At 46.1% G+C, this 17907-nt stretch overlaps 1 protein-coding gene across 1 annotated transcript in view; it reads left to right on the top strand.

The window, feature by feature from the left end:
* The window catches only part of ANO2 (anoctamin 2), a 348569-nt gene that overhangs the window by 72375 nt on the left and 258287 nt on the right, over window positions 1-17907 (top strand). The window contains exon 4 of the mRNA XM_059184572.1: window positions 8518-8616. Within this exon, the coding sequence (XP_059040555.1) occupies window positions 8518-8616 (99 nt within the window). The remainder of the gene's footprint in view (window positions 1-8517; window positions 8617-17907) is intronic.

Genomic DNA, 17907 nt, shown 5'->3' with positions numbered 1-17907 from the left:
CCTCTTCCCCTCTGTCAGGGGCTGGCCCTGTGTACCTGAAGCCTGGTGCTCATCCCTCCTAACCTTCCTTAGTTTGGAGAGAGGCCCTGTCCTTTCTGCCAACATCTTAAGGGCTTATGGATTTTTATCCTCTATTTTTGCAGAAATTTGTTCCCTGGCTCATTGGTTCTATTTAGCTTGTTACTTTATACATTACAGATTCCCAAGACAAACATTCTCTTGTATCTTTGACCTCGCTTGTTACTGTTGAGGGATGTGTCAGGAACTATTGCTGTGCTGGGCTTAGCTGTGATTTCTCTTAAGTCGGACCCAAGAAGCCTGGTAGGATCCCCATGGAGGTCAAGGCCATACGTTCTGTGATCCAAAGGCAGGAGCAGGCTCTGTCCTTTGAGTACCAGTACCTTTGAGTTCTGGTACTCCTTTGAGTACCAGAGATTCAGCAGTGGCTGTCCCCGAGTTCGCTCTCAAGAAAATCCTTTTTGTTTATACATGATAGTTTGCAGAATATTTATGTAATCTCGTCTACTTCTGAGCTACCGTGGGATCAGTATTAACTTCTGAATATTTATTTATTAACTAAAAACTAGCATGGCATATTGTTAACCAAATAGCCTATTCATGTAACAGATTTTAATGAAAAATGAGGGTCTTTTCCAAAAGAAAAAAATTGTGAAAAGTGTGGCATTGTTTTATGTTTTTCCTCTAACTTTATCGAGGTGTAACTAATGGGTGATAAACTGCAACTATTCAAAGCATTGGGGCTGTTGAGCTCTGACTGACGTCTGTACATGCCTGCGAAGCATCATCAGGACGGAGGTAACGGAAATACGTAGGCCTGAAAGAGTCTGTGGGTGTCTTTGTACTGTTTGTCCTTTTGTCCTCTGGGTGGTATTAGTTATTACGGTTATTTTAACATTGTCTCTGAGTTTCAAGACCTTGGTGATGCGTCATGAATGGCGTAGCCCGTAAGTGATAGAGCCAGGCTCCCAGGCTGGGTCCTGAGGCCTGAGTACCCACGGCCTTCCCACGGCGTGTCATATATGGTGAAGATTTGCTCTCATTTCTTCTGCAGGATTTTTGAAGTAGAATGAAGCCCAGAGAACAGTTAGTTCTGCTCTGTACGTGTGGCTCTCTTTCCAGGGTGCGGTGCCGCCCTTGGTGGCCTCTGTGCCGGGACTGGCAGGAGGAAAGGGCTCTCTCACCCCATGGTGTGTAAGAGGATCTGACTCTTCAGTTTTCCTGGGTTTGTCCTCACTACTTCATCTCCACCTGGGCTTTGAGTGGAGGTTTTCTGGAGGCTCCTGTCTGGAGTGCAGGGTTAGGTGATACATAGAGTCGACACTTCTGTGTGGGTCCAGAGATAATTGCTTGCTTCTGGGAACCTGTCCATTTTGGTGGCTGACCCAAAGGATCCTCCCAGCCCTGAGTGTCCTCCCCTTCCAGGAACTTTGGTGATGACTATTTGCTTTGAAAAAAGGACAAGATGGGCTGAATTTTCATTTCTGCAGGACCCTGGCTAGGTTGTCCTGAGTCTTTGGTTGATGATTAGATAAAGCCTTTCCTATAAGAGGGGACATGCCTTGGATATTTTGGGGGGGTTTCCAGGACAGGCTGCAGTAGGCAGTTGGTCCTGCCCTCTGCCTCTGCTGACCCATCCCCACCTTGGCCTGGAGAGGCTAGGGTTCAAGAGGAGGTTCCCTTGCTGTCACCTGTGGCCTCCCAGATGATCTGAGAATGTGGGAGTCACTGAGGGCTTCTGTCACTCTCGCTGTGGGACCGTGTGCCAATCCCAGGTAACTAAGGTTGGTGATACCTTAGGTGAGCCTGGCCCTGCTTTGTCCCTGTCTGTTGTCCACATGCTCATCTCCCCACCCTTCCTCTGACTGCCCTTTTCCTGGGCCACAACGTGCTGCCGCTGATATTCTCAGCTCACAGCAGGGCCCGGGACCAGAGTACACTCAGGCGTCTGGGGTCAGCGTTGAGGCGGCTTGGCAGGCCTGTGTGGGAAGGCGGCTTGTGGAGTATCGGTTTCCAGTGTTTGGCTGGGGCTGCCTCCCATTCATTCTCATCTCTCTGGAGGGAGGATGTGGTCTTGCAAAGTCACATGCAGTCTTTGGATAACAACAGCAAGACATAAACAACATGGAGAGTCGCACCAGGAGCGCTTGGCCCTTGGTCCCTGCCAAGGACCCTGACAAGTGGCTGGAACACTGGAGAGGGGTTGCTGGGGGTGCAGTTCCCTCCCAACACTGCTTTTCCTCCATCCCTCATTTACCTACTCTCCTGTGAAGGGAGAGGCTGCAGGATTGCCCTCCGATGGACTGGGCGCCCTCAGGGACGTGCGATGCTGTCCCGCTCAGGCACTGTGGGACTGGCCCCGGTGTCAGGAAACCTGGATTTCTTTCCTGGCTCTGCTGCTCACTAGCTGCATGTCCACATCCAAGCAGCTGAGCCTCCTGCATTCTAGGTCTTCATTTGTTATTTGAGGAAGGTATATTAGCTATCTTTGGAGGCCTCTTTATGTCCAGAGTCCTTTGGTCAAATCAGTTCGTTCTTCTGACATTCACCACGCTCATTGGTGGGCTCTGCTCTGAGCTGTCTGTGTGGGGAAGCTGAATGGTACCATGGAAAGCTGATGCTTGGCAAGTACAGATACCAAAGGCTTTTATAGTTGAAGTCCCTTTTATTTTCCAAGGTACCCCTGGTTCTTCTCCTTAATGCTGCAACACCCTTTAAGGCTATAAGGCAGAGAGTTCTAGGTATGTGCAGTCCTAGCTCTGTACAGATTGCGTTTTGCGAGCACCAGAATGAATGTGTGCACGTGGGTTAGGCCTCCAGGAAAGGGAGTAGTGGTCTGGAAAGGCAGTGAAGAGCAGGAGCTACTGGTGGGAACAGAGAGGCCCTCTTGCAAAGCCTTCATAAGGTTCCTGGTCAGATGGAATCTCAAATCACTTCCGTTGTTAATAGGAGAAACAGATTGAGAGATGACACTTAAGAGTAGTTGAACTATTCTCTTGAAATAGAACTAGATTTAAATGTGGTTGGCCAAAGGTCACCAATTGCTTTCTGCGCCGTGGTAGCCAATTTTTAGAAATTATTCACAGGCTCCAAGCAGAACTGACTAGGCATCTGTGCATATTGGAGTTATACTACATACTTACTGAGTTTATACTATATGCCAGTTCTGTGTCGCCTGCTGAGGACAAATTTGTCACCAAGAGAGACATGTGCTTCGTCCTCCTAGAGCTGAAGGTCTAGTCAGGAAAAGAAGCACTAGATACCAAGTAGTAGCAATTGCACTAGTGGCCAGTGCTATGGAGGAGAAGGACGGGAGCCAGGCAGGCAAGAGGGGGACCAGGCATCATCCAGGGTTCAGAAAAGGCCTCCTGGAGACGTGATGATAAAGGTGAGAAGCGGTTATGAGTTGGCTGGGTCTGAGGGCAAGAGGGGACTTTGCAGGGGAGGAAACAGAGTGTGAGGAGGTTCTGAAGTGGGACACGGGCTGGGGCTGTTGGAAACCCCTGGGAAGGGCTGTGTGGCTGGAGTCCAGGGAGGGGGCAGAGGAGCTGGTGTGTTAGAGGAGGTGCCTGTGATCAGGCCTGCTGTCGAGGTGACTTTAGAAAGGAAGGAAGGAAGGAAGGAAGGAAGGAGAGGATGGGACACTGGCTGACTAGGCAGAGCACAGGTGCACAGGGGACCCGACTTGGCTTTGTGAATTCTGGGTTCCACTGATTTAGTTTGTGGTGAGCAGGTCTAGGAAACCAGCTGACAGCACCACTTAAAGGAGACTGAGAGAGCTCAAAGTCAGGTTATGACTGAGGAGTACATATCCATGGGGATACCCTCCAACCCCCCCATGGATGCCTCCAAGTATGAATGGTACTGAACCCTACATGTACCGTTCTTGTTTTATCTATACTTGCTTTTCATTTCCTCGACCAGAATGCCTGCATCCTCTTCTCAGGTATCTTTTCTTGACACCCAGGAGATGGAGACACAGAATCTGTAGGGTTTTATGAAGATAGAATCATGGTGAAAGTAGTCGCACAGTTTTGTGAGGCATTTCAGCTGAGCAGGAGAGATTTTTCTGCTCCGTTGTCTATTTCACATTTCTTGGGACTGGCAGAGTTGCGTCCCCAACACGGATGTGTTTGTGCTTGCTTGCAGAAATCTTTAGGCACTGTTTCCTTTGTCTGATGACCAGAACCAAATGACATGTGACCATTCCTTTTCTATGGATTTAAATTCTAGTTGCCTGATAAGGTGTGGGAGCCCCTCTAGTCACATGGGTAATGCATTTATAAAATCTCTTCTAGAGATGGGGCCATATGCTCTACTAGGCCATCTCTTACCTACTTTATGTTGAATTTCATGTCGGTTTCAGAAAGTCCTGTTTTCTGCCCTTATCCTCAATGTCTGGAGATGTGCTCTATTTTGAACCTGTGAATTTCCTTTAGGACACATGGGACATTTTGAAAATCCTGTTGATAATTTTAAAAGTTCAAGGGTAGTGAAGGATTGTGTAGTCTCTGTTGTAACGTAATGGGAACTGGTGTTCCCTGAGTCTTTCTGTTGACGGCAGGAATTCAAGGAGGACCTCCTCTGTGTCCAGCCCCGTGCTAGGTGCTGGAGGAGCTGGCTGTCCCTGCAGTCATTTCGGTTGGGTGGAGCACATCCGCACGGTCATGGCTGACCTCTCCCCTGGCCCACAGTCCAGGCCCTGTGGCAGGGACTTCGCAGAAACCTTCTCTCCAATCCTCACAACAGCCCTGCAGTCTAGTCTTTCTCATCCATATTTAGATAAAGAAACTGAGGCTCATTTGGTTCAGTGCCTTGTCCGTGATCCTACAACTATAAAATCCAGGATTCAGATCTGAATCTGTTTTTATCTGGAGCCCACGCTCTTTCCACTCCCCTGCTCTGCCAGAGAGAATCTGAATACGGGAAGAATGGATGGTAGTTGGGCCTAGAGAAGAAGGAAACTTCTCCCCCCCCCCCCCCCTTAAAGCCTGATCTGTGTTTCCCTTCAATTTTAGATTCCTGGGTTAGTAGAAAGAGCTTCCGTACTGGGCGATGGTTCTGCTCAGAGGTTTTCAAGCATTTGATTTTCCCTGGGAGACCTAGCTAACATTTCACGTCAGCTCGTGTGACTTTCTTTTTACAAGAGGGCAACAATGTCGCACGGATTGACAGGGCCGTGGCTGGGTGTTAGTGCCACACCAACTGCACTCCAGCTTTAATCTTCATTTACTACATGGCCTGCTTGAGAAGAACACAGGAGAAGTATGCTTTGCTGGAGGGAACTAGCCAAGAGGTCAGGCTGCCGTTAATAGACTCTCTCAAGTCACAGTCTGTTGTGACACTCTGAGGTTAGGACCCAGATTTTCTCTTGGTACTTTGCTCTTTCTGGCCTTGACTTTGACTTTCAAGGTCTGATGTGCTTGGCTCCACGTTCTAGGCAACTGATCTGGGGAAGGGAGGACTATGGAGGGGCAAAGGGCACCCCTTTGCTGTCTTTAAAGAGTGTTGCCAGCAGCTGCTTCATGACACTTCCTCCCACACCACACGGCTTAGAAATCAGTGTTTGGTTATGCCTAACCATACAGGGAGATACAGACTTGATTCTGGATGGCCATATACTTAGCTTTAAGTGGATGAAGGGGATGGCTGTCAGGGGATGGATGGCTAGTGATCTGCCATCAAGGCCGTGGACTCAGACCCTTAACCTTCTCAACCCTCCCTCAAACTTGGAACATCTGCAGCCACTTAATGAACATTCAATATATACTTGCACTACCAATTATAGGTAAAGTTTTTTTTTTAAGGAAAACATTCATCACAATTTAAAAGCAAGGACAAAACATCATATATTAAAATCAGCAAGAGTCATGATTTCATCTCCAGGAGAAAGATGGTACCGTTTGCCATCTTTCACTAAAAACATTTTTACTGGGGCCACAATGGAGGGCTGGGGTCACAGGTCAGCTTCCCAGATGGTTTCCTTTCTTACTTTCCATTTTCACTAAATTAGAGAAGCTTAAATTACAGTTAGGAGTAGCAGCAAGTGATGGATGGCTCCATCTAGTAACCACAGACAGACGTAGGAATCGAGGAGATTCCTTGCTGAAAGCCACTTCCAGTGTTTCGGCACAACGATGTCATCCTTGGAAGCTGGAAGGTTGAGTGTTTCATCTTAGGACTGCCTCATAGAGTCCTTATCCATCTTTTGATTGGATTTTAGTCCAAAAAGCATGTCTTTATGTTCCGTTTCAGCCCTTGGAGGTGGTTTGTGTCTCTGCCTGGTAATATGTTCGGTCTGTCCCACATGGATAAGAAAATCATCAGGTAGAGCATGGACTGCTTGGGTCTAAATAGCTTTTTTTTCCCTATCACAATATTTATGTAACTTTGGACCAACGATTTAGATTTTCCCTGCCTTGATTTCCTCAACTGTAAAATGGAGTAGGCCTGACAGCTGACAGCCTGGCCCTGAATATCCTTTGTGCTAAAGTACAGGACTGTCTCGCTCTGTCCTTGTTCCTGACACACACTCAGTATATGCACATCACGATTATTGTTATTATTTTCAGGTGTTTGCAGACTCTCCAAGACTTTCATACTATAGTTAAGTCTTCCTGTAAAATCTTCATTTCTTCTTCCCCCTTCTTCCTTATAAATTGTAACCTTTCATCCCCAAAGTGGGGGAGGGGGTAGGTTCTGGATGTTGAATTAATGAACAGATTGTGGGACTGCCATGTAGAGTTGTAGAGATGGTCTTCACTTGCATTATGAGCACCGTAAATAGCTGTTTATCTTACTCATTGCCATGGTCCGCATACTTCTGTGGGGGGAATGTGGTCCTCTGGTTTCCTACCTATTCTTCTGTCCAGAGCATTGGAGAAGCAGATGGTCAGGCCTGCATGTGGCTGGCTGCCACTGTTACCTTCAACACCAAATCAAGACCAGAGGGTGATTGTTGAACACATTCATTCATTAATTTTTTTTTTTTTAAGATTTATTTATTTGAGAGTGACAGCATGAGTGGGAGGGGCAGAGGGAGAGGGAGAGAGACAGTCTCAGACTCCACGCTGAGCATGCAGCGGGGCTCCATCTTGCAACCTGAGATCATGACCTGAGCTGAAACCAAGGGTTGGAAGCTTGACCCACTACAACACCCTGGGGGCCCCGAACATGCTCATTCCGCGAATGAAGCTGGAGAATGATTTTTGAAGGGAACACCTGCTTTTACGTGAGCGGTAACACCTTTGCTGCACGCAGAGTTGGTGTCTTCTCAGTACTGCTCTCTGTGATTCCTGCTTCACAAAATACGTGGGAATTCAGTAGAAACCTCGGGGGCTAGAGGGCCAGTGGAACAAGAAGCTGCGAGTGTTCTCTCTGCAGAGCACATGCACTAGGACTGGGTTCCCACGCCACCCCTCGGCTGCACGCTGATGTCTGGGGCAGGCTGGCCCACCAGCATCTTCCCGCCCTGGGACCCGGGGCCTGTGTGATCTCCACAGCCATGTGATGATGAAGTAATGGTGTCCTTGGCTTGTTCCGCTCTTTCTGTGAACCCTGCACGTTTGTAATGAATTCTGCAGGTGGTATTCATTACACCTTTCTTGAGAATGGGGTTTTTGCCCATTTTTCTGACTTGTTTTGGTTTCATCTCATTCTTTAGGACAAAACTAATTGAATGAATGTCAGTAGTAGTTGTTTTCTTTCTGTGCTTGTTTTGAAAAGAATTTGAGGTTTTATTTGAAGATGGGGAGAAATTGACACCTTCTTGTCATAATCTGACCAGTATTTTATCACAGGCACTGTGATGAGGATTACTGAGTCAATAAGACCCGATTTTCAAGGGCTCATCGCTGCATTTCCTTTTCTTTCCATTTTTGGGTGCATTCTTGACACTCACAGAATCACTTACGCAGGGACATGGACGTATATTTATAATCTGTGTTCACGCTGGAGCCCTGTTCGTGATTTATGTTTATGATGTCATTTTGCATTGTTCTACCTTACTGTTTATGTCATACCTTTTGGGCTTCGTGAACCACTTTTGTCGTTTCGGCTATGACATAGCACAGTAGGAACACATGCAAATTTAACAATGAACAGTGACACTATGTGAACAGGACGAGTGTCTGGCTTTTTGTCACACGCCAGCAAAGGTAACTCCTCTCACTGCTCGGAAAAGTGTAATAGATTTCTGCGAAAATCATAATTGCTTACATTTCCAGTCTGGGGACAGGCTCTTTTAAATTCTTCTTTCCCTCTGAAGCCACGAAGCCTCCAAGGACCATACTTTGGGAGCAGTACTCTGTGGTTTTTCATGAGAGCCTTTCTGGAACAGAGCTGGTGAAGGGGATATGGGCAGGAGGGGTCTGGGTCTTGGTGAAGTTTCAAGAGAACAAACACCAGGTCAGGGCTTCTAGTTTGGGAGAGGTGGGGAGACAGGAATTTAAGCTATGTCCTTCTAAGTGTTTCCATTTCTTTTTCCTTTGTACCTTACAGAATAAAAGCCAGGGATTCGTCTTTGTCCGGATACACGCCCCGTGGCAGGTGCTGGCCAGAGAGGCGGAGTTCTTGAAGATCAAAGTCCCCACCAAGAAAGTATGAGGATGTTTCTTCTGGGTTTGGGGGCCTCCTGAGGGCTGGCTGGATGGGAATAGTGTGGGGACAAGGCCAGGGTTTGAGGGATGAGGGCTTGTGGAGTTGAAATTGCACTTGCCTCCCCAGGAACCCTAAGTATGGGGCAGTGCTGTGGGTAGGGTGGAGAAGAAAACTGGGGTGCAGAGAGGGGCTGGGAAATCCCTTTACCTCGGAGCTCTACCTGGGATGTGCTTCATGAGAAGCCAGACATGGCCCTGGTCCAGCTTCTTGGTTTCTCTGTTATACCACTCTCTCTCTCTTCTTGGTGTTCCAACACTGCCAAGCATTTTTTTCTTTTTCTTTTTTCTTTCTTTTTTTTTTTTTTTTTTTTTTTTTTTACCAAATTTAACAATGAGAGCGACAGCAAGCCTTGCTCATTGGGTCAGCAGCATGCAAGGTTGTGACCCTGCCACTAAGTACTGCATGGTGGTGGCTTCCTCTGGTTTCTTCTGTAGGACAGAAGATTCTTAATCAGGAGAGTTGATAAAAAATATCATCTGGGGAATGTTTTTAAAATGTTTATGCCGGTGTCCCACCTCTTGGATTTTGATTCAGGTGGTTCATATGGAATGAGGTTCTGGCATCAGTATTGTGGGAAAAACAAAACAAAACAAACATATCTCTAGTAGGTTCTAATGCATATTTGAGTTGAGAACCACACGGTTCAGATGATTTTTCAGGTTCTTTTCAGCCAACATAGGTTATGTATGATTTCAGAATCTCCCCAGGGAATTCCTAGGTGAGTGTTCTTGTATAACAAAATTTAGCAAACACTTCTAAAGAGAAAGGAAAAGTGTCCATGGATTTACCCTTCTTTTGTTTTTATTAGGCATTTTAGGGGAAAAGGGTAGTTTATGGACCTTGGCCATTTGTGATGTCTGTCGGAAGGGTCCTGGGGTGGATGTTACTCTGGTTTAACGATGGGTTATTTACAGATGATATCTCTCTCTGTCTCTCTCTCTTTCTCTTTCTCTGATTCTTTGTCTCTGTGTCTTCCTGTCATTCACACACACCCACCCACAGTGCTTTATAAGCGGTGACCTAGCTCTGCAGAGATTGTTTTCCTCATTCCAACCACCATCACCGTGATTCCCACCCCCATCATGAACAGAACTCCATGTCTGTTGCCTGTGGCATCACCACTGCATTAGCTGCCTTCTCATCACTGTCTGCACTATCATTACCATCCTCACAGTCAGCAACACCACTTTGATGAGCATCTCATGGGCTATGTTTATACCATTGTCACGACCAGCAGATCTACTATCTCCATCAGAATTCACTCACTGACTACCAACGTGTGGGCCACCATCATGAATGGCCTACTCAAGAAGCGTGAAGTCTGTGGGTTCTGTTTTTATAGGTTTATTAAGACAGACGATACCTTCATGGCAGGTGGACAAATGACGATCAAACAGTGAACACACATAGATGTGACTATCAGCTACAGACCTTCTGCCAATAAAAAGTAAATGTTTTGGGGTCACCTGCCTGAGTGTCTTGTTTTCATAAGGACCACACCAGGGTCTTCTCCCCTTCAGGGGCCCTGCTGTGTGGTCTTCTAGTTTTGGACCTCCTCCTCCTAAGACCATTGTTCCCATGCAGGCGTCATGGTGTGGCCCCCCACTCCTCCTCCACTGATCTTCTCCTCGACTCATCCCCAGTATCAGTCTTGGATGGAGGCTTTTGCTTCTCTCTGGTGGTGTCCTAACCTGGCCAACCCTTTCACTTTTCTTTCTTCTGCTTCTAACTTCAATATATTTCTTCTCTTTTCTTTGGTTTATGTGAGTATCAAACGTTCTCTTAATCTCATTCTATTTGTATCTTGCTTCTTGTGTTTTATCTTTGCTGGCTGATCCTTGGAAAGAAGGTGAGTGAAACTCTAGTGCCCATGCTATGGCTTCTGTCTCCCAGGACGCCCTTATAGCAGGAAAGCTAGAGGCACAGAAAAAGTATGTATCCTTCTCTCCCCGCTTATGTCTTTCTTCTTTGCTCGCCTTCCTAACCTTCCCTTCCCCTTCCACCTCTCTCTCCTGATGCCTTTTCCTGGCCCCCTTCTCTGTTTTTGGGACATCCTACCATGCCTCTCATTGCTCAGTCACTTTCTTCTCCTCTTCGTTCCCAGACTTAGCCCCTGTATAGTGCCGATCCCTAGTCTCTGCTTATCCTTTCACAGGCTCATAGCTTTGAGAGTATAGATCTGCTTAAATGACCTATTTCCCACAGAGTTATGTGCCCCCATACACTAGTCTACTGGGACTACCTATAGTTTAGGTGGTGCCTGCACTTGGATTTGTAGATGGGATGGAGGGCAAGGACATATTGCAGTGCAGCCGTTTGTCTTTTTTTTTTTTTTCCATTTTAAAAACAATTCAAATATATTTGATATAGCCTTGTGTAAATTTAAGAACTACAGCCTGTAAATTTGGTACACTTATGTATTGTTTTTTGTGTGTGTGTGTGTGTTTGTTTTTTTAAAGATTTTATTTATTTATTTGTCAGAGAGAGAGCAAGCGAGAGCGAGCACAGGCAGACAGAGTGGAAGGCAGAGTCAGAGGGAGAAGCAGGCTCCCTGCGGAGCAAGGAGCCCGATGTGGGACTCGATTCCAGGACGCTGGGATCATGACCTGAGCCGAAGGCAGCTGCTTAACCAACTGAGCCACCCAGGCGTCCCTACACTTATGTATTGTAATATGATTACCATTGTAGTAATAATTAGCACTTCTGTTATACAATTATGCTTTTTAGTTGGAATAATTAAGTTCTAATCTCTTAGTGAGTTTGATGACTATAATTCAACTTCATTGTCTGTATTTGCTGTACTGTGCATTAGATCTCTGGCGCTTATTTCCTACTCATTGCAAGTAGGAACCCTTAAGCCCCATCTGTCTTATCCCTCCAGTGCCACTCTCCCCACCCTCCGCCCATTTCCTGGTAACCACTCTTTCACTTTTCGTTTTTTTTTTATTATTATTATTTTTTTTAATATAATTTTTTATTTTTTATAAACATATATTTTTATCCCCAGGGGTACAGGTCTGTGAATCACCAGGTTTACACACTTCACAGCACTCACCAAAGCACATACCCTCCCCAATGTCCATAATACCACCCCCTTCTCCCAAACCCCCTCCCCCTAGCAACCCTCAGTTTGTTTTGTGAGATTAAGAGTCACTTATGGTTTGTCTCCCTCCCAATCCCATCTTCTTTCATTTATTCTTCTCCTACCCACTTAAGCCCCCATGTTGCAACACCACTATTGGGTATTTACCCTAAAGATACAAACGTAGTGATCCAAAGGGGCACGTGTACTCGAATGTTTATAGCAGCAATGTCCACAATAGCCAAACTATGGAAAGAACCTAGATGTCCATCAACAGATGAATGGATCAAGAAGATGTGGTATATATACACAATGGAATACTATGCAGCCATCAAAAGAAATGAAATCTTGCCATTTGCGACAACATGGATGGAACTAGAGCGTATCATGCTTAGCGAAATAAGTCAGGCGGAGGAAGTGGTGTTTCACTTTCCGTTTTTACAGGTTTGGCTTCTTAGGTTCCACAGATAAGTGCTAGTACACAGTACATTTTTTCCCTCTAACTTACTCTCACTTAGCATCGCATGCTCAAGGTTCCTTCGTGTTGCCAATGGCCGGATGTCCTTGTTTCTCATGGCTGAGTGAGATTCCGCGGTGCCCACATACCACATCTTCTTTATCCATTCATCCGTGGATGGGCAGTTGGGCTGTTCCCACCTCACCCCACTTCCTTTTCCTTTTGGAGGTGTAGAGTGGCAGACACTAGGCTAGACGAGTCCTCAGAAGCCCAGACTTGTCACCTTGGTTCTGCACATATTTGCTGTGTGGGACTTGCGACTTGGGCATGTCGCTTCCTCTTTCGGAACCCTAGTTCCTCATCTGTGATATGGGCATGATAATGCCTGCTCTATTTTTCTTAGAACTTTGTTCTTTAAAAAAATTTTTTTTTTTTTAAATTTGTCTGAGAGAGAAAAAAAGAACAAGCAGGGGGAGGGAGTATCAGTAAAGAGAGAGAGAGAAGCAGACTCCCTGTTGAGCAGGGAGCCCAATGCGGAGTTCGATCCCAGGACCCCGGGATCATGACCTGAGCCGAAGGTAGAAGCTTAATCAACTGAGCTACACAGATGCCCTTCTTAGAAGGTTGTTCTAAGACTCTTAACTCCTAACCAGTGGTATGGAAATATAGGAGTTTATTATTGTGTCTGTGTACTCAAATATTTTTTTTTAATTAAAATTTTTTTTTAATTTTTAATTTTTTATAAACATATAATATATTTTTATCCCCAGGGGTGTACTCAAATATTTTTATGTGCATTTTGGACTCCTAGTCCCCCAGTCAGCTTCCCTGCTGCCAGCACCGATGGAGGTCCCACTGTAGAGGGTCTTTGGAGAGACACTGCAGCGCACAGAAGAAATCTAGGCTCTCAGAGAGCTTACAGCCAAAGGGCACAACAGGAGGAACGTGCATACCCAGACAGCAAAGCACAAATTAAATGCTATTTCAAGTGGCAACTCATTAGCCCAGCACCGGTCTCTATGTAAATACGTTGGGCCAGGGAGTCTGGGGACAGCAAAGCCAGGTGGTGGCTTCTAGAAGGCTGTAGATATAACAGAAACAACTTTTCCCTAAAGTCTGTGGGCCCCAGACTCGACACAGGTGGGCTGCTGTGGTGTCCTTCTGTGGCTCTAGCCATGCGGCCCCAATCTTTGTATTCATCGAATGCAGTGGCCGACCTCACAGGGGATGTCATGACCAGGAGAAGGGGGTATAACCCGATGGCAGGGCGGGATGCATATGTTTTTCACAGTCAGTCTGAGAACCTGATTACAGGGCTAGAGGTGGGGGTTACGCCCAGTTCCTGAGATGAAAAGGGGGCATGGACAGGGAGGACGAGGCTGGGCAGTCTGCAGAAGGCTAACACTGGGGCCAGTGGTGTTTCCGTCCTGTTTCCATGGGTTTGGGAAGTGACTACAAGGAGAATAAACTGCATTTACCGGGGCCCACATCCTGGTGTCCCGGGGACCACAGAGGAAGACTGAGGCATGGCGCGGGATCAGCTGAGTGTTCTCCAGGCCGGTGGAAGTTTGTATCTTTAACTCAGCAGGGTCTGGAGAGACCAGGAAGACAGGGAGGAAATCGCAAAGTTGAGATCTCAAACCTGGACAGATCCATAGTAATGCGTCCAGGGACTTGGAGTCCTGAACACAGTTATTAACCGGGAGGGGGAACCTTGGAAGGAAGCATTTGTTTTCCAGAAACAACAACAGGAGAGCCAGCATTTTGTGATACGCTCAACATCCATGCACAGGAAGGGGGTGGGGAGGCCTGGCCTTTGGCCCCAGGCAGCTTGGGGAAGTTTGAAATGGGTGCTTTTTCAGCTTTACTCATTACCAGCATTGATGTTCCTCTCTTATTCACTTTTTACCCACATGAATGAACATCCTCCTCCACCCCAGACCCCCTATTTCACTTATTCTCCAAGTGCTCCCTACAGTAGAGACAAGGCTAGGGTCCACTGAATTTGGATGAAATGACATGCCTGGGGCAGGTGAAAATCGCTTTTGTCCAGCCTGTCAAAATTTCCGTGGCTCTTCTGAGTAGACAGACTGATGTCGCAGGGGCCATGTTTGCTGTTCCAGGAGCCTGTGAGGAGTTTTGCTTGTGAGCCCTTTGCGTGCAAGAGGCTGTGAACTTCTTGCAGGTTCTACCTTTTTAGGCAAGCAGCCTTAGAGCAAACCTCATCTTCAAAACAGGAGTAGTGAATGTTGTGGGGCTGTTGTAAAGAGCTGTGCTGATGTGGGATGCCTAGCATCGAGGTGCAGGCAACACAGGGTAGCTGGTACTATGACTTTTGTCGCTATTGTTGGTTGTATGTGAGGGGCAGAGGGCAGCATGGATGGCAATGCATTGGGTGGTTCATTCCTGCCGTTTCCCTCCACCGCCAGCATCTGCAGTGTTGGGGGAAATCAGACCCAGTTCTTTCAACCTGCCAAGGCAGCCAGAAGCCCAGGCATGGAATCTGTGGTGAGGCAGGAACAGATGGCCTTTGCGCTGTATGCTTGGGGATTTCTGTTTCCTAGAGCATGGCTCCTTGGGGTGTCCCTAAACATAATGGCTGCATATGTGAGGTCTGTGATGCAGTCCCCGGAGGAGCCAGCAGGAAGGCTGCTCAGCCCCACGGTGCAGGAGGGAGAGCTTGAAGACGCTCATTTCGGGGAACAGATAGCAGATGTGGCAGCTGGAGACGTGAGTTTGACTAGTGGCTCTGCCCTCATGAACCTGGGGTTATTTCAGATCTTCCCCTATTTCTGGAAACAGGACTTGTGAAGGGTTATGACTGAAGTCATAAATGCATATGGATCATTTTTAAAAAGGACAGATAACAAAGAATCCTGTAATCGGGGAAAGTAAGTGAGTGCAGGGGAAATGATGATAGTAGAAATGAAAATAAGAGTGACTCATGCCTGTATGGCAGATTTCACTTTGAGCTTCCTGGCAGCCAAGGCAGAAAGGACTGGGACTCACATAATCCCTGGCAATGAGCAACTGTTTTGGCAGAGGAAGCAAACTTTTTCCTGCTGTTGAAGCATAGTTGTTATATAAAGGACACAAACTATAGAAGGAACCTATTTTCAGTAATGAGTGGATAGAAGGTGCTGGAATGCTCTTTGTATAGCCACTTCTTAAGTGCTTCTGGATAAGAACTGGTAAGTGATATTAAACTTAGTGCAGGGTGGGTTCTAGTACAAAGTAATATATGTCCCTTTCTGATGAACTGATGATTCAAAGACAAAAGGGTGGAAAATGTCATTTATCCTTTTAAGTCTCTCCATGGAATTCATGGTTTGAAATATCTTTTCTCTACTAAGCAGCATTTATTAAAGAACAATTCATCTTTTAATTTTCATTAACTAAAAACGTGCATAACTGCCCTTAAGAAATTTCTGAGCAGTGTGAGAAAATTGGTGTTACCACACTGAATGACTATAATTCCAGCTAAAAAGCAAAGCCACTTGGCATTTTGGTTAGCCTGAGTGTCCCCTTTAGAAGAAGATATTAATTCTATTAAGCTTTGTAAATCATTGGAAGGTGTTTGGGTATCCGCTACTGCATCTCTAGAGATTCTGATTTGGTAACCATGGCTTTTACAAAAGCTCCATGGGAACACCCTCTCTCTGGCTCCTGGTGTCCAGCCAGCTTCTGGGACTCTGCCCAGCCAGGACCAGAGCACCTCTTCTCAGTTGTTCAGATTTGCAGCTTGTATTAATCAGGGCTCTCCAGAGAATCAGAACTAATAAGATGTGTGTGTGTGTGTGTGTGTGTGTGTGTGTGTGTGTTTGGGTAGTATGTGTATTATATATATTATAAGGAATTGTTCCAGGTGATTATGGAGGCTGAGAAATCCCGAGATACGCAGTTGGCAAGCTGGAGACCCAAGAGAGCCCATGGTGTTAAGTTCCAGTCCAAATGCCCATCAGGTTTGAGACCCAAGAACAGCCTATTTCAGTTCAAGTCTGAGGGCAAGAAAAGATCAGTGTCTCAGCTCAAAAAGTCAAGCAGGAAGAGTGCCCTTTTATTCAACCTTTTTTGTTCCATTCAGGTCTTCAACTGATTGGATGAGACCCACCCACATTAGGAGGGCAAGGTGCTTTACTTAGTTTACCCATTCAGATGTTAATCTCATCCAAAAACACCCTCACAGACACTCTCAGAACAATGTTTGGACAAATATCTGGGCACCCCATTGCCTGTCAAGTTGACACATAAAATTAACCTTCATAAGCACTTGTGATTTGGAGGTCCATAATCCTTTTTGTATTGGTTTGAATAGTGGTGTCCACAAATATATGACCAAGCCCTAACCTGTGAATGTGATGTTATTTGGAAAAAGACCCTGAGAAAAGGGTCTTTGTGGATATAATTAGGTAAGGATCTCCAGATCATCCAGGATGTAGGGTGGGCCCAAATCCAAGGATGGGCTAAAAGAGAATTGAGATCCAAAGAGCCACAGGGGAGAAGACCAGGGTAAGGCTGAGGCTGAGATCGGGGTAGTGAAGCACCAAGCTCAGGGAACAGCTTCAGAGAGGCTTATAATAAACTTAACCTAAGATCACATGTCCTGAAGGGGTTAGATCTAAGACCCATTTCTTTCTGACTGCAAAGCCATACTCCTACCACACTTTAATGAGGAGTCCAAAATAAGGCTTGAGTTAGCATGGCCTAGAACAGCATTTATCAGAGCCTAAGCTGAAGAACAGTGGTCTTCTGATTTTTTTTTTTAAAGATTTTATTTATTTATTTGAGAGAGAGAGAGAGAGAGAGAGAGAGTGAGTAAGCATGAGCAGGGTGAGGGGCAAAGGGAGAGGGATACTCCCTGCTGAGCAGGAATTGGCTCCCCCGACAAAATGCAGGGCTCAATCCTGGGATTCCAGGCCCATGGCCTGAACCAAAGGCAGATGCTTAACTGACTGAGCCATCCCAGATGCCCAGTGGTCTTGTTTTAAAAGAAGTTCATGATCTAACAAACTCTAGAAACACTAATTATTATAGTTTATCTGACTAAAGTTCTGAGAAGACTTTTAGAAAGAACATGGTTCCATTTTATTCAGCTCTTTTCCTGCTGAACATTCATAGGTTATTTGTAGCTGTATTCCTAGGTATCCCAGGGAAACAGTTATCTGCAGAACATTCTCTGGGAAACTCTGTCCTAGATTAAATACTCCTGGGCAGGAGATGCAACACATCTGAAATTTTCTTTCGTCATTGCTTTGGACTGGTGCAGTTAGTTACTTAGCAGTCCTGGATTATAGTTTTCTTGCTGTAAGGTTTGGAGGTTGGACCCTGTGACTTCTCTGTCATGGCTTTATAAAATGCTGGGGTCCACATGTCTGTCAGTTGAGTTAGCGAATTTGTTCATTCTTTTCTGTTATGATGTTAGCAGAGGGATCCAAGGACAGATACTCCTGTGGAGTCATTCACACTCTGATTGTGTCCAAGTATCTAAGAGAAAGTGTCACACATCGGCCACTTCTTCAAGCTGTGTGTTAAATGAGGTAGTACACTTAGCTTGTGGGTCCCTACTCTGTATCTGGGGCAGCCCTTTGTCCCAGAGCCTGGTAATGTCACTGAATTTCCTCTGAGTTCTCCTGCCCACGACTTTCTGTGGAGCCTACACTGAGCTCCCTGATTTAGACTCTTTTCAAGAGGG

This window comes from Mustela lutreola, chromosome 8, assembly GCF_030435805.1.
Source record: "Mustela lutreola isolate mMusLut2 chromosome 8, mMusLut2.pri, whole genome shotgun sequence".
Taxonomy (NCBI): domain Eukaryota; kingdom Metazoa; phylum Chordata; class Mammalia; order Carnivora; family Mustelidae; genus Mustela; species Mustela lutreola.
This window is presented reverse-complemented; position numbering and strand designations above follow the sequence as displayed.